At 38.3% G+C, this 23958-nt stretch overlaps 2 protein-coding genes across 2 annotated transcripts in view; both read right to left on the reverse strand.

The window, feature by feature from the left end:
- LOC145490360 (uncharacterized) overlaps window positions 1-4420 on the reverse strand; it is a 47899-nt gene extending 43479 nt beyond the window's left edge. Inside the window, exon 1 of the mRNA XM_081469488.1 lies at window positions 4065-4420. The gene's annotated coding sequence lies outside the window, so the exon portion shown is untranslated. The remainder of the gene's footprint in view (window positions 1-4064) is intronic.
- LOC145490371 (E3 ubiquitin-protein ligase LRSAM1-like) lies at window positions 8-22528 on the reverse strand. Its single transcript, XM_081469497.1, has 27 exons — window positions 22372-22528; window positions 21071-21124; window positions 16092-16136; window positions 15805-15879; window positions 14364-14432; window positions 13933-14017; window positions 13704-13828; window positions 13407-13449; window positions 12614-12661; window positions 12446-12496; window positions 12016-12083; window positions 11518-11547; window positions 10857-10979; window positions 9769-9856; window positions 9263-9314; window positions 9032-9076; window positions 8273-8343; window positions 7884-7983; window positions 7498-7585; window positions 6910-6984; window positions 6549-6629; window positions 6027-6122; window positions 5790-5888; window positions 4911-5036; window positions 4431-4541; window positions 3643-3750; window positions 8-3087 (listed from the first exon to the last, which is right to left on the reverse strand). Exons 1-27 carry the CDS (start codon window positions 22441-22443, stop codon window positions 2965-2967), a joined length of 2151 nt encoding a protein of 716 aa, XP_081325623.1. The 5' UTR covers window positions 22444-22528; the 3' UTR covers window positions 8-2964.
- Window positions 22529-23958: the final 1430 nt, after the last annotated feature.

Consider the following 23958-nt stretch of genomic DNA (forward strand, 5'->3'; position numbering starts at 1 on the left):
CTCTACGACCCTATGTCAAAAGTCAATCCGAACAACTTCGCTGCTTCTTAGCTGGGCGTACGCGCTGGTTTTTCAAGTCGGAGACAACACTAAGATCACATCTAGTACGACCGAAAGACGCTGTTGACCCGGCTAAACAAGATGGTTTACAGAATACATTAGCGAGACTGGAAGACCGTTGCAAGACAGAATCAAGGAGCAACACCGAGACATCCGACACGCACGTGCCCAGACCTCCACCGTTTCAGCGGACTCCGACACCACCAGCTCTGGAATGAGGTAAAGTTTATTGATGGTGATCCTAACTGATAAACACGCCGGGTCAAAGGAGCGATTCACGTAGGACTTCGTCCTAACATCAACAAGGGATGTTGGAATAGAAATTCCCGAAGCATAGAAACCCACGATCAAGAAACACAAAAGCAAAGAGAACCGTGCGACAGCGGACCGCAGAGGAAACAGCTCATCGAAACAGCGATAGATCGAAATGCACCTACCACAGCTATTGAAAAACCAATCACAGCGGTGCATCGCACTTTAAGCGCGACGCGTAGTCAGTTGACCTCATCGCATGATGAAGACGAGCAGTATGTCGTCGAGACACCGCGATCTACATCACAAGTGACCACATCACAGGAGGGGAGCCGCCCCGGGCCACATCGTGAATCAACCGAATATACTTTATCATTCAAGCATACTTAACTAATCTCGAGGAGAACAGCAGGTCATGTTAAAGCAACTACATCAAAAATGTGTTTTTAAAATTGTATTTAATGTGCAGTTGGACAGTTTGTTTAATAACGCCTGCCTACATTTACTAAGCACTGTCCTTTATATACAGTATAAATAAGAACTGAAATTGCGTGCCACAATTTTCATTCTCCATTAAGCCATCTTTTTCCGTTTTGTAATCCTTTCACTTTATTCAACAAGCAGTCGGGAAAAATTATCAGTTCCGCATCTTATGAGTTCCATCTCAGATAAATGACTGAACCATACCCATATTTAGCGACTTACTAAAACTATGGTGCCTACAGTATGCTACAAAAGATGAAGCAATGGTTTGACGTTTTCGCTTTGATTAACCAGTCGTACAAAATGCTATTTTCTTGGAGCTTGCTTAAAATTGCCAAATTTGCTCCAATCATGAAACGAATTCAAAGATAACAAAAGAGAGTTAAATTATTTAACTTCTTTTATCACTGAATTAGGGTTTGGTTACCCTCAAAAGAAGTAACTTAATTACATTATAATAACGCTTTTTCACTGCTCTTTCTTCTCTTCAATGAAAGCGAATTACACCTAGAGCCTGAAAAGAAAACAGGTTTTATAATCTATGTTGACAACAAAGAAAAGGTGACAAAATTTGCTCTTTCTAGACAAGCCTCTGATTTTACCAATATCCAAATCATTAAGTGCGTTTGTTAACCTTCTTAAACCTAACAGCGTCAGGATCTAATTTGCCTCCAAAGTAGTCTGGCAAACAGGTCATGAGAAGACAGGAATTCATTACTGAGATCAGTTAAACTCAATCGCATTCAAATTCTCCGTTCAAGTTGTTGCTTTTGTATACAACAATTCGTTTCGTCTTCATTTAGGGGCCTTAGACTGTTACTGATGTATTAGGTCTCAAAGGTTTAACAAAGTCGTCAATGAAACGTTTAATGTCTTAATTGTAGCTCTTAGTCTCTCTAAACGCAGCTAAAATGAATTTACACTACGCTCTTGAATACGGAACAATCGATATTTGAAACTCTATGAGAATTACAGTAATTAGTTCATTTAGTCATAGCATCTTGTTCAATGAACTTTATGAGAAATACGTGAACGCTCATTACTCTCTAAGAGTACAAGGGAAGAGTCTTTTCTACCTAAATTGTTTGCCATTAATTTTCGATTATTTCAACAACACGTTTGTTCCAAGCGTGTTTTTGTGGTTTCATTAAAAAGACTAATAACAAAAGATTACAAATTTCAAACGAAGCCTAAATAATATCAGTTAAACTGAAAACTTAAATATGCATGCGTGATATTAAACGTAAAAATTTAGTTCGAAGATTTGCTCCAGACAACACTCTGTTGGTACAAGCACTGTCTGGATTAGGAAGTTTCTATTTATGCATCCTGTCTCTATAGAAGTTCATCTACTACAAATGATTAAAGAAAATTGCTTGAAGGTGTACCCGCCTGAATTTAACTTCGCAAAATGACAGTCTTAGACGGGTTTCTTGACACGATAATGAACAGGGTGACTTGATAATCGACCAGCGACGCAGAACTGAGACTGTTCCAAAACATGGTAGCCAGTAGTGCAGGCGTATTTTGGGCGAACGAGTGCTCCCGTATCGAGTGTTTAGGCCTCCGTATTGGATTAGCCACCCGCCCTCTCTCACGCGTCCCACTTCTTGCGAACTCGCCACCAAAACTACCTGCACTGTAGGCTAAAAACATAGTTTAGGTCTAGTCTGCTAAGTTTGATGTCTATAACAAGTACATATACCTGATGCAAGGTTATTAATTTTTAAAGAAAAATTAAGTGAAACACGTTACTATCTGATATATATTCTTGTAGTATCTTCAAATTGATCGAGGCAAATTAACCGTAGTAGCGATTTTCGAGCGTTTGTCCTTTGTTAGAGCAAAGTGTATGTGATAGTAGACGTTTGAGCAAACGTCACTTCTAAAGCTTTCAGTGTTGTAGTCGACAGTACAGGTACCTTTTGCGAGTTGACGGAACCCGCAATTTTCGGCTTTGAGGTTGCTAAGCAACACGAGATCACGCTAACATTAATGTTAGCGCCATATTTTGATTAGACAATAATAATCTACGAGGATTTGCTGTGTTTCTTGCCCTAGTTTGCGTAACGTATAAGAGGTGTGGGAGGCTTTTGCTTTCCAAGCCATTCCCTCTTAGCTCTACAAACTGAAAACTTGCTTGTAACATAACCAAAAAGCAAAGACGTATCATGAGAGGAATATCCTGACCCGCTGCACCACGGGGTTGCGACATATTGGACAGTTGGCTAGCGAGTTGGAACAGTTGAAACAGCAACAAACGTGACCACAATTCAGCAACACCACGTCCGACTGTTAAAACAAGAAAGAACAAAGTCAAGACAAAGACATCTTCAAACCATCCCGAGTGCATTTCTCAAGCACTTCGTTCCCGTCGGAACACAACCTCGAGGACGTAAATTAAGTATATTGCACAAAAAGTGGGTGCTTTCTTATTAGAAATTGCACAACGAAAGTAGTGACAGAGCTAACTTCTGGGCGGAAAATAAAGCAACTGACCGATAACTTAAAATTAAAAAGCTTCACTTCATTGGCTTGGAATAAAACACCTCCCTTCTGATTGGCTAAGGGAGACGCGGTGGCCTCATGGTTAGTGTGCTCGATTCCAGATCGAGCGGTCCGGGTTCGAGCCCTAGCTGGGGACATTGTTGTGTTTTTGGGCAAGACACTTTCACGTCAGAAACCGGGATAAGCTCCGGCCCGATGGGCCACTTGGCTCGTATGCAGACGTAACCTACCCAAACTTTGACTGGCTAGAGAACGCGTACGAGTTGAAATTTTGATCGACCTTTGCACTCAGTATAAGGATTCAGTCTTTCGCGTAAAGCAAGGCGAATAAGCTTTTACCTTCTGATCCATGCAGATCACGCATTCTGTTGTCATGTCCCGGTTCTCCAGTACAGGTGCTGATGGCGAGGGTTGTGTTGGCAGCACAGGAGCTCGAGGGACTGGTGCCTATTAATCAGAGAAATAGCGTCACTATAAGAAGTACTAGATTAACCAAAAAAAGGTAGCAACAAACATTAAATAGAAATTACTGTCGGGAAGCATTGAGATTCTCGGAAAAACAAAACTGTTTCCATCGGCACCAGTAATTAAGTGTATGATTTCATGGGTGACAAATTACTCCTTAATGTTGGCGAGAAATTTCAGCGTTTATTTATATCACACGTGATATTACAAAATCGCCATAGCAACGTTTGGCGCGAAATTTCTCGATACAATAACCAAGAGTAAAAAAAAAAACGATTGTAAGCGTAATTTGTCACCTATGATATTAAAATGTAATCAAATGTTATTCTCGTAAAATTAAGAAGTGATAATTTCACTTATGTTTAGTCAAAATTCTAATAAAAATTTTGAGAAAACGCGGGTGAAATTATTTCCTAATTTCACTCGTCACCATTTGCGTATGTCACTGCGTCACTGCGTTTGCGTATGTCAACTAATGTTTACGCTTAAGCACTACTGAAAACCAGCTTTAATTAACACGGTTCCTGTCAGCTGTAGTATTGTTTCACAACTCAGTGAAATAAATCCAGGTCTTCCTAAAATCTTGTTTGAACTACTCAAAATCGATGCAAATGCCGCAATAATGGTTTTATATCAACATGCCGGCATATTGTTCTCCATACCTCAGGTCTTTCAATCTCTTTTGCCTTTTCCTTTGCCTTGGTGTCAAAACGGAGTCGTTCTTGGACCACGCTCAGGATTGCCTTACGAACTCCAAGCTCGTGTATACCCAGCTACGAAAAACGGAAATTAAAACTTAACACAACGTTAAGCTGACTTTACTGTGTCACGTTTGATTATGAAAAAGAAATAATGCCAAGGATATGAATGAACACTCTAACAGCAAAGTGGAAAGACAAAAATACGTTGATGAGAAGAACCTGCCTTTACACTGATGGAGCTGTAATCCCTTCGATTCCAAGCTAATATTGTACCTTGTTATAACTAACTCCATACATCCCATACATGCCTCGTTCACATGGCCTTTCTTCAACACAGTAACGAGGCAACCTCGTTTCTAGGATTTCTCTTCGTCCCAGAAGGAGAGACCCTGAAAACGAGGTTGGCAACGAGGTTGTACTTTGTACCATTATGTCCCTTACCTCTTTGAGTTCTTTGTCTGTCATAGTTTTAAGCATTTCCCACGTGATGCGATGACGAGCGAAGTGTGAAGCGTAGTCTTGGGCCTCTGCCTCGGCAAGTACGTCAGAAATGACACTATCGCACTCCTGTTAAATGACGACACAGAACGGTTAAGAGCTGAACCGTTTTTATGGTAAAAAGGGTTCGGTTCCTTAAAATCTCCCAAAGCGAAGATAGGTATTTTATAGACGATTCTACGTTACGAGTTAGTCTAGCCTAACGCTCCACGGGAAATTTCTAACATAAGATCAGGTGTTCTTTCATTTCGCGGTGATAACGAAAAAAAAGGAACTGCGCTTGTTCGCAGGTTACACTACATGCTGCCCTACTGTTTGGCAGCTTCATTGTTCAAGAAGTCGAAGACCATGTATACAGTTATAAATAAGGTACAGAAAAATACCTATAATGTGGTTGGGAGGGGAGAATGATTAACGCCATTCGTTGGCACAACATTAGACAACATGCTTTGACGAACTGCGACCGACCAGCATCCCAGACAAGGTAAGTCGCAATTCTCCTTAATGAGCCCAAGAGACTAGTGAGAGACGCTTTCTATTCTGTCAAGAACCCCGGAAATTCAGGTTGGGAGGTAAATAGTAATTTCGGGTTTGCCCAACTGGATGATTCCCGAAAAAAATAAACGAACTCCAAAAAGGCTAGTGCTAAGAGGTACCGTGGTTTCGGAGAGTTTTCCACTTGGGCGAACCAAAGAAGAGTTTGCCACTTACTCCGAACCAAACTCGGTGGAATTTTGGACCAAATGGCAAGTTCCCAGCCCAGAGCTCCGTGTCAGCCTGATAATGTACTGAGTCGAGTAAGACTTAGCTGAGAACACGCACCTTTTCAAGCAGAGTAAGAGGTTTACTCTCCAGTAACCTCTGATACTGTATCAACCAATAATCCTCGATATCAGTTTCTCTTTTGTGCTCCATCTCAACCTGTAACAAAATAGAGAGTACGTTTACCTGAGTGTCAAGTCACTCAATACTACTAAGCAATCTCATTTCTGACTTCATCATCGTCGCTGTCATTCGGTGACTGTGAAACAATTAAGTCAGATTGAATGAAGAACTTACGAGTCTCTTCATCAGTTCGTCTTCCCTTTTGTGCTGTTCTCCAACAAGCTGAACCAGCAGACCAGTTAAAGCTTCTCTCTTCGACTCCAGGACAGTCTGAAAGACAACAACACCACAGTCTCTCTACAAGCGGAAGGAAAACAACTTGAACCAGCTAAAGGAAGTTTGTGTATAGTAACATGGAAACGAGGTACCTTTAACCCCAATGCCTCCCTCGCATGTTTAGAATGTGGTAATCGGCAAAGAAATAAGAGCTATAAAACTCAAGTGAGAAAAGATTCAGCGACCGAAAGCAATCGATTCAAACTGAAATTTGTTCAAGAATTAAAAAGAGTTCTCTTGACAAATAACAACAGTTGTGGTGACTTGCATTTCTGTTGTCAACCCAGATGTTCCAGGCGGTAACCAAGTTGGACATGATGTGAAAAATCATGAAGTGGGAGGAAAACCGTGCGTTCAGTTCACAGATTCTCCCATGCGTTTCCGCTGAGAAGTGATTGTACGACTAAGCAACTGACATACCCTCTCAACATCCTGCCGTTCGTCTCTCTTCTCCAGTTCTGTGAGCGTCAGTTTCGCCAGTTCGTCTTGCAGCATTGAAATCTGTTGCCAAACAAACGAACAGGAATTTTCACGTTGGATAGATAACAAAAATTGACAGTTACACGAGTGATGGAATTACGCCAGGGACCACGAAGTACATCGATACCCTCCAAATACAGACTGAAAACGGAAGAATGATAGAATGATTTGTACAGAAAGAGTTATAAAAAGTTATACTAGCTAGATTCCAGAAGGCCTTAATGAGAAAACAACCCACAAGGGAATTCGTTCTGGCCATTCTTTGCACAGCCGTGCAATAATCATTATGTAGCTTCATTACCTGGCCTGTGATTCTGCGATGTTTTGCATCCGTCTGAAGTTGAAGAGCTTGAATTGCTTCCATCTGTGCGCGTTCCTAAACATCAAAAGACGAATATTAAATATTGATGATACACTGCAATGTGGATGACGCGAAATCAGAAAACCTCTGAATAAAACAAAGAGGACAAGAAAAGTCGCGGCAAAATCAAAAGAAATCGACGCTCACAACGAGAACTATTAAGTCAGTCAAGTGCTTGACTAAACAAGAGACAAGGCATCAGTAAAAACTCATAATTCCCGGCATTTAATGCCAGATATCGGGAAAGCTATGTCTCATTGTCTTGTTTGCGATACTCGTGTAGTGAATGTTGTTCTGCTTGTTTTTCGAAGGTTGCGCCTTGCTTTACATTGGCACTTTACAAAGCCAGTGAGACAATACCTCCAAAATCAGTTACAAGGGAGCACTTCATGAGGACTTCATCTAAACGTCCACTTATAGAAAGTGTCCCGGAACTGTTGGTACCATGAATGCGTTCCTATACCTAATATGTCATTGAGAAAATAAAACAAGACGGACACATTGGAAGCAAACAACCAAATGTCTGACCTCTCTGGAGATCTCAGAAATAAGAGTATCTCTGTCGTCGTACTGTTCATTCAAAATGCCAAGCAACCGTGCATCAGCTTCTACAGACCTGGCAAAGAATAAACAACAGAACACCCTAATTAATTGATTTGTCAGCGAAAACAGTACTTTTGTTAAGGTGAGACAACGTATTGACTTGGTTTGCATGTCTTCATCTGGCAGCAACAGTTTTGGCGGGAAATTCACAAACGCCATACGTTTGACCGCTGCGCTGGCTAACTGTGAGCTGAACCAATTGTCGGAAATGTCTCATGCGCAGATCCCTGCTGCTGACTGCATCACAGTCGCGTGTTGTCAGAGATGTTACAAACAGAGAGATTCTGAAGAATGAAGAAGTATATACTTACTCATTCATGGCCTGACTAGCAGTCTTCTCTCTCGTTCGTTCATATTCTCTTATAAGTCGACTTTGACTTTCTTGACTTTCTAAAAGGCGAGCCATGGAAGCTACCACGAAAGAAAAAAAGCAAACATAAATAAAGTTTCAAACATGTTGGTCCGAGTGTCTCTAATTCATAAAGCCCCACAAAAGTAAATACTACTAAAGTGAAACATCTTTTCGTTACACGAGTGTAGTTTCTTTCCATTCTTCAGATCCACTTAGGGCTAAAAAGCCCACCTCACCTCACCCCACCCTTATAGTATCAGTACCCACCCCAGAGTGCACTTATTCAAGAGAAACTCGAACAAAATGGTTGTGCATTGAGCGAAAGCAGTGGAAAGGATTATCACCAACCTAGAACTTCCTCCTTTCGTAGTTTCTCAGCTTCTTCCTGTGTGACCTTGATCAGCTCTTCAGTTCTCATTCTGTACAGTAAAACAACGTGTATCGGATTATTTAATCCCCTCTAAACAACTCTCTCTTCTCTCCTTGTGACTCATGGATTAGGGGAGGCAGCATGGCCGGTAGTTAGGACGCCGGACTCGAAATCCGGAGGTCGCGGGTTCAAGTCCCGCTCTGACCACTTATCTGGAGTTGTTTCTCGGTAGACCCTAGTTTAACTTCACGGTGATGCTTGTAAATAGCCAACTGGCCTGCCTACTGCCAGCTGGGATTTTTAAGCCTATTATGTTTCTAAAGTTGATATATTCGTTTCTTTCAGTATAAGTTGCACGCCTCTGAACTAGCTTGGTGTAGCTAAGCGCATTGACCACTATAAACAACAACACTTGAACATTTTCTTTAACTTGACTAGCGGACTCAGCGGTATGGGAATGGAACCGCGTTTTTCTGAGCAAGTCACTCTGTGTCTTTCTACAAAGGTTTACAAATGGGATCCGGCAAATTGTTGGGAAACCTACGATAAAATAGTGTCCCATGCCTTGTTCCATAATTAATGCCACATTTGCAGTGATCGCGTGTAAGATTATTTGTTTTTGCTGATGGAAAATGGAGTTTTGAAATGTCCTAACCTACGTGTAAGTACAACATAAAGTGTCAGTGTGGTTTTGACTTTTCTTTGTCAAGGAACCTTTAAGTAACGGAACACGGTACCTTTCTTTCTCCATTTCATCAAGTATCATTTCCGCCTTCTGAGCTCTGAAATATAATTAAGAAAATTTAATGGTTAGTACTTCCTAACTGAGGGATTAAGCATGTACCACCTGACTTAAATACTTATTTGTTACGTAAATTTTCTCACCAAAAAAAAAAAAGTATGAAGTAGAATGTAAATTAAGTCACGTTGAAAAAACCATCCCGACAAAGAGGTTTTGTTGGATTTACCTTTCATTAACTTGTAATATCATCGCCACAGTGTCATTGGTGAGCTGTTCATCTGCAACAAAATAATAATTCATCACCTCTCCTGTTAAAAGGCACAATCTAAAAATTAAAAGTTCTTGGCGAGCAAAACTAAAAATATGCCAGGGGTCAATATATATTTTTAAGTTTTGATAATACTGCCAAGAGTTTAAAGGATTTCTGGTGCTAATGATCTGTATAGCCTTCCCTTTTTGAGCTGTCACATGCGTGGTAAAGCTTTAGAATGGCAAAGCCACCAGGAATGGGCTTCTTGTCCCCAGGACCTCTCTTTTTACTGCCTCTCTCTCAGTCTATAGGGTATAGGAATGATGTTGCATCTGATTATGGGGGGTGGGAAGAGGGGAGGGGGGAGGGCTCTCTGCCATTTTGCAGTGATCTCCTTGCTGGCCAGAGTTTACCACTTGGACTATATAGCCTAACACATCAGCCACACGCAGGCTATAAACATATCTACAGTGAATGAATACCTGCTGCCATTACTGACACCAGTTTTTGTCTTTCAAGATCTTGTTGCTGTTGTTTCCATAATGTGCGGTTATCCATTTCTGCTTCGGCCTATAGAAAACACTTTATTGTTAATATTCTAAGTTCAGAAGCAGCATTCCCTGTGTCTCTCTGCAACTTTACATTTCCTTTTTATTGAAAATTAAGATACAACTTTTGGAAGATTTTTTTAAGCTACAAACAAGATGTACAGTAGCTGCCATGAGCAAGAAAAACCTGAACTCACTCTACAAGTACAGCAAGTTCAACATGATTGAACACTGAGTTAGCCTGCAAGAAAGCTCTCTTGGAAATTCTTGTCCAAGAGGGCTCGCTTGCAGGGCACCATAATGTCTGTTTCACAAACATTTTCAGGTTAGGACTGCTTTTAGTTTGATAACAATCATATTCAAATCTATAGCAGAGATTAGGGACTTTTAGGAATGACGATGGCGATGCCAAGATGACACATTGCACAAAATCGATTTATATTTTACCGTGGAATGTCACAGTTATGTAGATCTGTTTAGTACGCTTATCAGTCTAAAAACTTGCTCAGGCTAAAGATGTAATGACAGCATTCAATTCCAAAAGAAAAACTGATGAAAGTTAGCTGTTGCAGTTCAGGTTAACCAAAAGACGCAGAACTCATCACATTGTTGCTTTGCAGATGACAAGTAAGAAATGTAACAAAAGTCAGAACTCACACGCAGAACCATTGTTCTACTCAGGAAACCTTTTGTTTGGTGATGTTCACGTTGGCAGCCATAGTGATTTGCTAAAGCTTCCTATCGTTTTGTGGTGAACAACCTGCACTAAGCTGAAAAATGGCCCCTAGCTTTCCACACACACCAACTGCCTTGCATGTAGCTAACATGCTAATAAAGTCACTTGTCATGACTTCCTGCCATTCCAAGTTCATGAGAGAGAACAACAAATCGACCAGGAGATAGAGATCTGGTTGTAGGGCCTTAGAAGAAGTTCTCACTCATTGAACCACAAGGTAAATTTGGGATGGCTTGCAGTCTTTATTTTCGGGAATGGTGTGGTTAAAAACATTAATTTTCATTACCACTCGTATCTTGTCCATAAGGTCAATGCGCTGCTTACTGGCCTTCGCAGCCAGGGCCTGCTGTTCAAGCTCTGTTTCCTGAATTTGTTTTTCTATTTCAATCATCTGCTGTCTTCTTTTTTCCTGAGGATCAAAATGAGCAGAGGTTGGACTTCATTTTTACCAAGCATGATGTCAAGATGGCTGAATATTTTTGCGTGTTCATGGACCGAGATGCAATCAAGATCCATAGAAAGAAAACAGCAAAAAAGATCAAGACCATTATCCAGTCATCTTGAATTTCTAATATGGCATAAAGAAAACCATTCTCTGGCAGGAAACAGTAGGTTGTTCTGAGCCAATCACAGCACTGGATTTGGTTCATCTTTCTGTTGCGTGAAACTCGTCGCATAATAAGTGGTAGTATTGTATAATGCCATCAATGGTCAACACCCTTTTGACATCTTTTTAGACTGATGGTAACAGCCTAGCACAAGGTTTTAATTTAGAAGGTCAAAAAGAGGCTTTTTGTGTTATGTGATACATGAAATGCATGCAGTATGATACTTGTGATAAATGTGCTGAGTGTTGAAAAATCAAAATGAATCAAACAAACTGAAGACAAAATGCAATAAAATAACGAAAAGAGAAAACCTAAGCAAAACAAAACCAACATGCCAACCTTTTCTGCCTCATGCTGTGATAAAGTGCTCTGAAACAAAAATGTCCGCATATGTGTAAAAACATGGAAAGAGTGGAACTGAATGGTATGCAATCTTGAGTTGAAATGTGCAAAAATAATGATTTGAGTTCACCTGTTCTCACCTGACAGTGACCTTGCCAATTCAGACCATTACAATTGGTTACTGGTAATTGATTTTATTATAATTAATTAAAATTATGAACAAAACATAAAACATCATAACATAAACTGAAATTAGGAAATCAATAAACAAAATGAATGTCTTCCAGTAAGCATGAAAATGCAAAAGAAACAAACTCTTTTCTGACTTGTTATCTTATAAATTGAACAAATACTTGTCTAGAAATCCCACCAGGCAAACCACTTTTAATAATTATTGTAAAAACTTTTATTTTTGTAGAAGCTGATTGATCAGCAATGAAAAATATTATGCAGAGCCTAATCATTTAGGTTGATTTTTAAAACTGAACAACTCACTGCCAAAAGCTGATCCACTGGAGTGGGGTCCAATCGTTTATCTTTAGCTGTTCCATTTCCAACTGGATCTGTAAGAAACACGCATCTAGCTCCAAACACAGACAACAAAATTCTGCTGTGCACCCTCTGCACAAGATGCTTAGCAATAACATATACATGTAAAACTATTTTGGTATCTCATAATATGACATTTATTTTATTTTAGTATTTGATATTTATTCTATTATAATTTAATCTCTAACATGTTAAAAGGTAGCATGCATCCATTTTCATCTTGTTCTTGCTATATGTTAACTACACAGGGGAAGGGCATGCTACTTTAGTAAACTAGGCTTTTTTGCAACAAATAACCTATGCCAAAATATTAACAATAAGTTAGCAACCTTTACAACATAACATGTATTTATATACAAATCATTTTAATACATACCTAACACATTTAACAAATGTTTGGATGGAGGAACATACTCAATTCCAGCCACTAATAAGAGATAAAACAAACACAAAAAATCATTACAACACCAGTAAAATGGAGCTTAGTCAGTAGTATTAAATATACTGTATAATAATTATACAATTCATATCTTGAGTGATTTACCTTTGCAAAGATATTTCATAATTGATGCTGTCCCCTCAGATGACACATCTAAGAAGAAAAAACAACATTGATTATTACAAGAATACCAAACTGCACTTAAACTCATCAAAGGTCGATGAGCTTGGGGAATGGTGCCTGAAAGGATGGTGGAGCCCAAGAGGAAACTAAAGCGAGTGCATAGGGTATCCAAGACGACCCTGTGAGTGGCAATCACCAGGCAACATCACACTGAAAAAACTGTGGAAACACAGGATACTTACCACATCCTTACCATGAAGCCAAAGGGGGATGGTTGGGCTGGGAGAAAAGCTTGACGAGAACTGTCCAGCAGTGAAAAACACATGGAATGACTTCACATCCAAAACCGAGCTGTAAAATCCAGGTGCCCCTGAACAAATCCCCCGGCCACCCCATACCCACTCTGAGGGAGACTGCTGGCCCGCATTCTTGTTTCGTGTTTAACTTAGCCTAAATTACATTTAGCTACATTACTGAGGCTTAAAAGTGGCCCCACTATAGGTCCATTGCAGGTCAGTGCCTCGTTGAAAGAGACAGAGCATCTTGCCCAAAAAAACAAAAACGTAACCCTAGCTTGCACTAATAAACCTAGATAGGGGTCCAACGCATTTTACAATTTGGTCAATGTATCAGTCACAGCTTTTCTAGTAAGGAATAGTTTACCACCAAACAGTGAGTTTCCTTTGGACAAGTAGCTTTTAAAATTTGACCATTCACACTGATAAAAATGTTATCACAATCAAAACTAAACTTATAACTTTCTTCTGTCTATTACCTTTAGGTGGGAAAGTTATTTTGTCCACATCAAGAATAATAGTCTGAAAAATAAATAGTACAATACATGAGACAGAAACTCAAATATGGGCCCAACTATAAAAAAATAAATTAAGATTGACTGATATAGAAAGAAAATTAATAGGCCTTTTGACAATCTTAAACTGCAACCAATTTTCTTAACAACTGATCAAAATAAATGTGATGAAACACTGTCTCTCCAGTTTGAGATGTAGCTAATGGCTACAGACCCAACTACCAAAAATTTAATTATAATTATAAGTGTTCTGAATCTCACCTCTAAAGTTCTTACACGAGCCAAGGTGGGTGGAACTCCAGGTAAGTTGCTGTTTTCTGATATATTAAGTGTTCTCAAGCTTTTTAAATTGCCAATTTCAGGTGGTAAGGAGCGAAGATCATTTCCTGTTAAAGAAAAATAACATCATCAGTGGGGACCTTATAATTACCTACTCACCTTTAGACATGACAAATAAGGAAAATAAACGTGACTGGAAAAATAATCAAACCTTGCAGGATTAAGCTTTGAAGAGATGTCAAGTTTCCAATGGCTGCAGGAAGAGCTTTGAGCTTATTTCCTTGAACATTCAACACCTGAAAAATAAAAACAAAAATAGAATAATAATATTATTATTATGGTACAGTGGACCAAAGTCATAATATAGAAATGATGTACAGAGATCCCATTCATTTGTCTATCTGTTCAGAACTTTTTCTATCAGCCTGCCTGTCTGCCTGTCTGTCTGTCTGTCTGTCTGTCTGTCTGTCTGTCTGTCCACCCATTTGTTCTGTTTGTCTCTCTGCCTGTCTGTCCATTTTTTGGTAATAAATATGTTATGAATATGTACTTCCTCCCACATGTAAGGTTTTTTGTTTGAGAACTTTGACTTCCTCAAAGGTCTCTACTTATACAGAAAAGCAAAGGCTCAACAATGTGTACCTGCAATGCCTTTAGCTCATGAATATCAGCTGGAAGTGTAGTTATTTGATTGTTATGAAGATCTAAGACCTGTTGAGAAAAATACTTTCACTGCTCAGTTTAATAGCATAACAAGTGCAGGAAATTATTAGTAAGACCATTTATGAGTTATCATTTAATTCTGTTTGATAAATAAGAAAAAGGTACTTGATTAGAACCACGTTCTTCCAAAGTGTGAGGCAAACAACAAAGTGTTTTGAAGCTGATCAAGCTTTATATTTATTTAAACTCATCAACAATAGATGAGCTTGGGGAGTGGTGCCTAAAAGGAGGGTGAAGCCACGAGTGCCACCGAGCTGAACACGTAGGGCAACCATGAGAACCCTGTGAGCAGCAACCACCCAACCGGCACCGTCACACTGAAAAACAGTGGAAACACAGATACTTACCACATACTTACCATGACTAGAGGGAGGGCCGGGCCGGGAATAAAAGCACCGTGAGAACTATCCGATAGCGATAACAAACGCGGAATGACTTGACATCTGAAGCTTAACTGTAAACCATGTGGTGCCCCTGCACGAAACCCCCAGCCACCCCGCACCAAAACCCCGGGAGATACTGCTGGCCAGCATGGTCTTGCGTTTAACTTAGCCTAAATTACATTTAGCCACATATAAGGGATGGTGAAATAGTAAATGCAAGACTTTGCGAGAAGGCGAGGCTAGTGTTTTTCTTTGCGAGCCCAAGACATTTTGACTTCTTCAAAGTGTTTTAAATGCAAGCTCCAGATGTTCAGATGTCATTTATCAAAAAAACCCATCAAATTGGTACCTCCAGATGTTTTTAGCCTTGCATAATATTGAAACTGACCGACCGTGAAATTTGATGGAAATTTTGTGAGACTCATGGTTTTTTAAAGGAGCATTTACCATCCCTTTTATAACATCAGGTTTTAGACCTCTTTCACACCTTATCCTGACCAACAATAAAATTTGTAGAAACAAACATCTGCTAACATTGTAATTACCAAAAAGTTATTTGCCAAAAGAAACAGCATGCAGCAAAAGCAATTACCTATACCCACTGCCATGATAAAAACTGTGTTGCACACTGCAGTTAGCAAAAGGTTCTCATCATTACGGCCACTTATTTACACTTGCCAGCTGATAATGGGACCAAAAAATATTTTGTAATGTGCAACCTTTACTTTCATACAGCAAGTGTATAAATCTGCCATTAGTCAACAGAACCAGTTGAAATGCCAGGTGATAATAAGAATATTCATTATGACAGAGTTTTCATGACCATGATCAGTGGTGATTTTATGGATGGGAAAATGACTGAAACTGTTCTGTTGGGTTGCTAAAAACAGGCGGTTGCCAAAAAAGATGACAGTTTTTACAATAAATCTTAATTAATTTTAATTAATCAATTAATGTACAACATTTCTAGCTCTCACCCTTAAGTTTGATAGCTCCTTCAGATCTCCTCCACCCTTTAGATTTGATATATCATTATCAAACAATAAAAGGGCCTAGAGAAATGAATATGACAAAATATCATTATTAGTGGCCTGAGTCACAGTCAATAAGGCATGGAGAAAGAATGAAAACAAAAACAAAAAACACAACTTACAACGAGTGTAATGTAGGATTTGGCATGATTAAAAATAACAGGATTTTATAATAAAGTGAATAAAAATGATACATCAACTAATATCATGTTATATTTAAGTTAAGAACACACCTCTTTTTGAAGCACCCTGCATAAAGAATACACTCCCTTGGGTACCTGAGAATTAAATTAGAGAACACGTTATTATATTAAGCTATGATGATAACTGCAAGGTGCCAGTTATTAATAGGCAAACAAAGTCCAACTTGGACTGATGTCTTGGGTAATAAAACAAAAAAAAACTACAAAGATCTATTCAATGCTGAGGAAAGAATACGACTACCAAAGTTGGTCTACTTTAAATGAGTGCATGTCAATCACAAGCTGGCTGGATTCATCAATTTTCACTTTACTGTGCAGTTCTAAAAAATATATTTCTAACCCCTCCATGGAAGGTTAATAGCAGTTCCATGGGGTGGGAGTGGCAAATGCCAATTGAAGCCTTTAAAGGAAAGTATGAAACCAAAACTGGAATTTCCAGAGGAGTGGGGAGGCGAGATTCAAGCTTAAATGCCTTCTGTGAGAGGGACTACTATTTTCTAGAAAAATGATTATTAGCTAGTTAGTGGTGTTTTTTTTACGGTAGGTATATTTTGCAGGTTGCAAGTTGCAGGTTGAAATGTAATTATAACTGGAAAACTGCTGGCACTAAAAATAATTAATAACCTATATACTTGTCAGGGGTTCTTACATAAAGTAGTTCACCTCTTTCACATAGTGAAAACATGATCGATCCACTATAAGTACTTATCAATTGACACATCTGGATGGCAGCTCCACAGATGTTTCCATCGATTTCAAATTTGGCTTGGGTCTTCCCTCAACAACAGAAGATTACACATCACAAATGAAGCAAATAAATAAAGAAATGAAATAATACAAGATTTCAACCAACGGAATATACTAGCACAAGCTCAGTGTGCTTTCATTTTGGTACTCACAGGGAAGAAACCAAATTCAGCAGATATTTCAGATGCGTAAAGATTTTAAGGAAAATGACCAATTTTTTAAGTTTATAAGACATGTTTCGACAGAACTTCTGTCATCTTCAGTTGAATGATTACAAAGCAAGTTGAATAATAAGTAGACAAAAATGCTAATTAAGACAAATAGTAACAAAAGAACGTGAAAAGGTGTAAATTAAAAGGATAATTTTAGATTTACATGGTGTAATTGCTGATTGAGGCAAGGTAGTTCTTTTTCAATATGGATAGCCTCCTTTATCTTGAGTTGAAAGCTGGTAGTGGCGTGATCTAAAATATGAAAGCAACCTGTTGAACACAATGAGCAACAACGTTCAGAATTCTGAAGATGTTTGAAAATGTGAGAGGCCTTATCAACGGCTAAGTGCTCACGTACGCGTGTGGAAAAATGTTGGGTGGTTTCGCCAACATAACAGGCATTACAGCTCGCACATGTAAACTTATAAACCACATGTGAACAAAGCCCGCCGGGGATAGGGTCTTTCACACCAAAAAGGTTACCTATCTTAAAGGAAGAAAAAACTAATTTGATGTCTAAATCATTACAATAGCGCTTGATTAAGTGTCGAATCTTCTTCTGAGTGATGACAGAAAAATGGCCTATGTACGGCAGCTTAAAGTAAAACGTGGGCGAGGTGGTAAGGGGGTAGCCATGGGGACAGTGATTGCTATGGGTCCCAGTGATGTAATGGTTAACCACTTTTTCAATTAAATGGGCAGGGAAAAGGCTCTTTTTGAGAATTTCAGTAAGCTTGGTTATGTCCTCGTGTAACCCCAACCAACTGTAACCCCAACCAAATTTTCAATGCTCTAAAATTTTATTTTATCGTAGGTATGTTGACGACACTTTTTGTTTATTTCACTTGGAGCACGATGCTGTTATATTTTTTGACTACATTAACTCTAGGCACCCCAACATAAGGTTTACTATGGAAGAAGAACTTAATCGCGAATTACCCTTTCTAGATGTTCTTATTGATAATAGTGACACTAATTCTTTCTTAACTAGGGTTTACCGTAAGAAAACCTTTACTGGGTCATTAACTAATTATTTTAGCTTCACCTCGTACTCATACAAAGTAGGTCTCATTAGCACTCTTGTTGACAGGGCCTTCAAGATCAACAACACTTGGTTGGGGTTACAGGAGGACATAACCAAGCTTACTGAAATTCTCAAAAAGAACCTTTTCCCTGCCCATTTAATTGAAAAAGTGGTTAACCATTACATCACTGGGACCCATAGCAATCATTGTCCCCGTGGCTACCCCCTTACCACCTCGCCCACGTTTTACTTTAAGCTGCCGTACATAGGCCATTTTTCTGTCATCACTCAGAAGAAGATTCGACACTTAATCAAGCGCTATTGTAATGATTTAGACATCAAATTAATTTTTTCTTCCTTTAAGATAGGTAACCTTTTTGGTGTGAAAGACCCTATCCCCGGCGGGCTTGGTTCACATGTGGTTTATAAGTTTACATGTGTGGGCTGTAATGCCTGTTATGTTGGCGAAACCACCCGATATTTTTCCACACACGTACGTGAGCACTTAGCCGTTGATAAGGCCTCTCACATTTTCAAACATCTTCAGAATTCTGAACGTTGTTGCTCATTGTGTTCAACAGATTGCTTTCATATTTTAGATCACGCCACTACCAGCTTTCAACTCAAGATAAAGGAGGCTATCCATATTGAAAAAGAACTACCTTGCCTCAATCAGCAATTACACCATGTAAATCTAAAATTATCCTTTTAATTTACACCTTTTCACGTTCTTTTGTTACTATTTCTCTTAATTAGCATTTTTGTCTACTTATTATTCAACTTGCTTTGTAATCATTCAACTGAAGATGACAGAAGTTCTGTCGAAACATGTCTTATAAACTTAAAAAATTGGTCGTTTTCCTTAAAATCTTTACGTGTCTGCTGTTATCTAGATATTTCAGATGATATTTCAGATGTTTCTTCAAAAACAATAATTCATTGCAGGCTTAAAATCATAGGAATATACTCTCCTCCCATTGCTTTGGCCAGTTTGGCACTTAAGTGGAAGCCACCTTTCTGAGCGATTGTCAACAAAGTCATGTAACAGTCACAGTAAGTCTACCACCTGTACGTTTCTTTTAATTGCCAGCGGTTTTTCCAGTTATAGTTAAATTTCAACCTGCAACTTGCAAAATATACCTGCCGGTTTTTTTATCTCATTTCCTTTTTTCAGAGCATCTTTAATTGCTAATTTTAAGAAACTTTTCCCAGTGAAAACACCCAGTCACATGCAGTGCATATCATATGTGTGACCTATTTATTATAAGGGCTTGTGCGACAAATGTGAAATGACTCACACGAGTAAAACAACAGTCAGAAGGACACCAATAAAAAGAGTGTTTTAAAAGGCCTTTGCTTTCAATACACTTTAACTCATTATTTACCAATAAATTATCATATTTCAAATTCTTCATGTGTAGCATTTAAACAAAATTGTTTTCTAAACAGTTCCTTCTAAGTTGGTAGATCACACTTGATATTGTCAAAGTCATTTAATTCCACTGCCTATTCAGCCCCATTTGAAATGGTCAATGCTGACACAAACTACAAAAAAATTTTTGCCTGGATAGATTTTATCAGGAATCATCACTTGGTCCTTTGAGTCGTCCCTTTAAATCTTCAAAAGATACATCAAGCAGAGAAAATACGATTATCACGTGCCCTCAATTGCATATTATGCTTCAATGGCCATCAAACTTGCATAATTTGCATATTTAATAAAAGAAGGTTCTTCATGGGTATATTCATAACAAACCTTGTCAATGCCTTAAGATGTGTTATTTTAACATCAGGGTTTCCCTTTTTTAACCAGCTGCAAACAGCTTCTTGCAAGCAACTCTAATTTCAACCCTGCAGAAGCTTTAAAGACATCCTAAAAGGTTCCAAACCTCCAAATCAATGTTTTAAGGGTATAGGGGATTTCACTGTAAAAATGAAATCTAATGACTATTAGTAAACTTAATAAGTAGTAAGAGTAACACTGAACATGTGAAGGTTCTAAATCATCACCTCTAAAGGGAAAATGCTGTTAAATTTTTTAGTGTACCACTTAATTCTCTAAACTATTTGCATATTTTAGAAGAGAAATGTATTGCAGTCAAGTCTACACCTGTATTGCTAACAATTCTAGCTATCACAGGAGAACGTTAGTCCCAACATTTAATTTGGTATATGATACATGCAATCCTCATCAATCAAATACCCCTCTCACTTACTCCCATGAATGCTATTGTTTCCACATTGCCTCAACAATTTGTCAGTACCCATTCATACACCTTAGTGGTCAAGAGACGCATTGTGAAAGTACTGTGTACTCAGTACCTCACCAAAAAACACAACTGAGGAAGTCAAGCCAAGACTCAAGACAAAACTATTTACAAAAATCTAGGATGCCTATTTGCTGCCAAGGCAGGATAATGTTACAAAATCAACAAGGACATAAGCTGTTGTTTAGAATAAGTAATTTCTAAAACCGGTATTTCAGCATTATAGAAAAATACTGATAATAAATCTGCAATTGCAAAAAAAAATGTTTAAATGGAAATGGCTAGAGACAATAATAATAATAATGATAATAATAATAATAACAATGATAATGATAATGATAATGATAATGATAATGATAATGGTAATGGTAATGGTAATAATAATAATAATAATAATAATAATAAACTAAAGTTTTGATGAAAATAAAAATATTAAAAAGATCCTAAAACACTAATTCACAAGTTCACGCCATTATTCACTTTCTAAAATTTGCAGACACATGCTTGGCTAGCAGTTAAGTGGCAGTCATAATGATAATGATAATGATGATGATAATGATAATAATAATAATAATAATAGTAATAACAGTAATAGTAATAATAATAATAATAATAATAATAATAATAATAATTGTATCCATCAGTGAGATCACATACCAGTTGTTGCTTGAACTGTGCACTTGTAAGCCAAATTACTGACTAGTTAATATTATCAGTGTTAATCAAATAGGCATGGATAGATTTAGAGCACATATATACCTCTGTTGCTCCACAATTTGACAAATCAAAAGCTGGATCTGGAGACTCTCTTCCCTTAACAAGAAAAAAAAAAGAAAATTGAAATCACAAGCAGAAAATGTATGCTTTAACTGATCTGAAGATACAATCTATTAATAAATAATTTCAGTACTGAAAAGCTTAAAAAAAATGAGAAAGCTCTGTATTCACATGAGTTTTAATTAATAACTAGACTTTAAGACCTGTTAAGATCAAGAAACGGAGACCTAAGCCTCCTACAAGTACTACAATTTACAGAGCCATCAATCTTTCCTCTAACACGGAAAATATCAGCGGTAAGGTCACACTCCTAAGCTGGATTGAAATTTGCTGTAACAATTGTCACTCTGCAATTAAGTTAAAAGGTTATTCGGGCATGGTCCATTTCAGTGGAAAAATATTTTGTACAGCAAATGAAATCCCAGGCCACGTGTGGTAAAATATTGCACTTGGGTCAAACTGGCCTACAACTGTCAGAGCTCATTCCAGTTTCCATAGCATTTTCCCATTGCCCTGTAACAATTGCCTGTTTCCCCAAGCATTGCCAGGTTTGCTGAACACTATTTCTGCGTAAAGAGAGGCACAGTAAAAGAAAAATATTGACCTGCCCTGCTCAAAACAAAACGTTCACCTACAAGGACTTCACAATGTACCTTTCATCACATAAACATGGCAAGTTATTTTGGTAATGTTCAATACTCAAGTCAGTTAGGTAGGAAGACATTACTCTTTTGAGGAAAGAATTTATGAAAACAACACAGAATAGTGTTGACCAATATTTTGTGGGACAAGCAATGACGAAAACTCGTCTTGTACGAAAAAGCCGTGCATTTGGGTCAACAGGAAGAAAAGAAGACATTGGGCAGATGTAAGATGTAGTAACCATGGAAATTTTAAAGCTGGTTTCAAGAGTCAGTCAATACTAAATATTGCAACGGAGAGCTCGTGATAACGACAGCCTTTTGAGAAGTCTGTGGCTTGCAAACCGAGCTGTTACCATCATGCTAACCAACAGATCAGCTCTTCTGATAATCAGAAAGAGCATCCAGGTATATCCTACAAAGGTAATGAAATTGTGTTTCTTGGCTTTTTTTCTAGTTTCTTCGTAAGACTCCAACTATCAAAGAAACCGAGTTCTTAGAATGACAAGGATTATTAGTAACGTTTTCGACTAATTAATTTGCGAACATACCCAAAGAGGAAACTGGTTACCGACCGATCGAACATCAGATCAAAACAACTATTCAAGAAATAAGCTACGTAATCTGCAAAAGCACACTTACTACGACCAGACATCGTTCCACCCGTTTCTTTGCTTCATCTTTACTGACTTTTCTTGACTTAAAAAACGGCATAATCTCTGGCAGAAGAAGAAATAACTATTTAATTGGAGATCTACGCCATATTGCAGTGTACAGCCATTTTGTATTTAATGCATTGTGGGTAATACCGCACGTACCAAAAATAGTTACAGGTGCAAGCGACCCTTCGAGAGAAATCAAATGTTTTTTCACCCGCAGAAACGCGAAATCAACTTTAGATTTTCACGGTTCAGAGAAAATTTTACTGCATAACAGATCAGACGTCATACTTTATTTTCTATCTATGAAACAACTTTAGTCTCCTACGTAGAACGAGTGGGCGGAGATACGTAATAGCTTGTCACACAATTTATTCTGACGAAAACATTGCGTGACAAATCAAACTTCGCGTGACCCTTTCTGTTCACACACTTCCGGTCTTCTGGACTTCATGCAAAAACACTGTATAATTATATTATGGGGGAGTTTAAGAAGAAAAGAGCTAAAGCCAATGAATAAAACACTTGCTGGATATACCCAAAATCCCGAAAGAAAAAAAAAATCAGACTTGGATAAATATATAACTACACCATCAACCTCGTTCCCAGGGGGAATTCCTGGGAACGAGGTTGGTGTCCTTTTGCTGCGCACGCAAAAGCTCTGATGAACCCTGACATTAAGTGATGGTAGGTACGTTTTTCATTATTAGCGCCTTTTGTTGGGAAAATTCCCGAAAATGTCTGCTCATGCTTATTTAAAGGTATGCTCAGAAATTTATGTATTTATTCTGTCTTTAATTGTATCTAGATCTACAACAATATTGGGTTGGTTCTCCTCGCGATTATTTTCAGCAACATTTTGCGACATCACGTGGGTGTCTAATTAGAACTTAAAACAATAGACCTCAGTACGAGGCTCTGGGGAATAACTACAGAGTTTGTGGGGTTTATTCCCCAGAGCCTTGTGCTGAGGTCTATTGTGTTAGGCTGAATTTTAATATATCGAAATTGGTCTATTATTACAACTTATTGTAACTGAATGCCTAGTCCAGTCCTCGAAATCTTTATGCCTCTCTCTTAACCCTATCTAAATGCAGGGAACAGATAACAAACGGAAGTTCAGAGACTGAATTACATGATACCAGCTCCTGCACCTGTGCCATCCGCACGTCAATTAAGTGGACTTTCACGGCTTCTTTCATTACAACTGACTTTTTCGCTAAAAGAAGTTCTTCTTAATATCGAAATTTGTAATTTCTTATTATTTCAAATCGGCCTCGTGCTGCACGCTCGACTGATTTTTGAAACCTGAATTTTTTTCAGGCTTTCATTTCACAGCTGCTTAATCATAAGCTGTGTATATAACTGCGATGATCAATCATGTCTTCATGAAATGTTCCCTATTCGGTCCAGTGGCTAATACTTATTTACCAGTTACTATATCATCACCCTCAAGGGAGTATTGAGGATCAAAGTGAAAAATTTAACTAAATAAGCATTAACTTCACTAACTGAACTAGATGGCAGCCTTGAAACTGGACAAACTTTCACACAAACCAGCTGTCTCGTT

This window comes from Orbicella franksi, chromosome 1 (genome assembly GCF_964199315.1).
Source record: "Orbicella franksi chromosome 1, jaOrbFran1.1, whole genome shotgun sequence".
Classification (NCBI taxonomy): domain Eukaryota; kingdom Metazoa; phylum Cnidaria; class Anthozoa; order Scleractinia; family Merulinidae; genus Orbicella; species Orbicella franksi.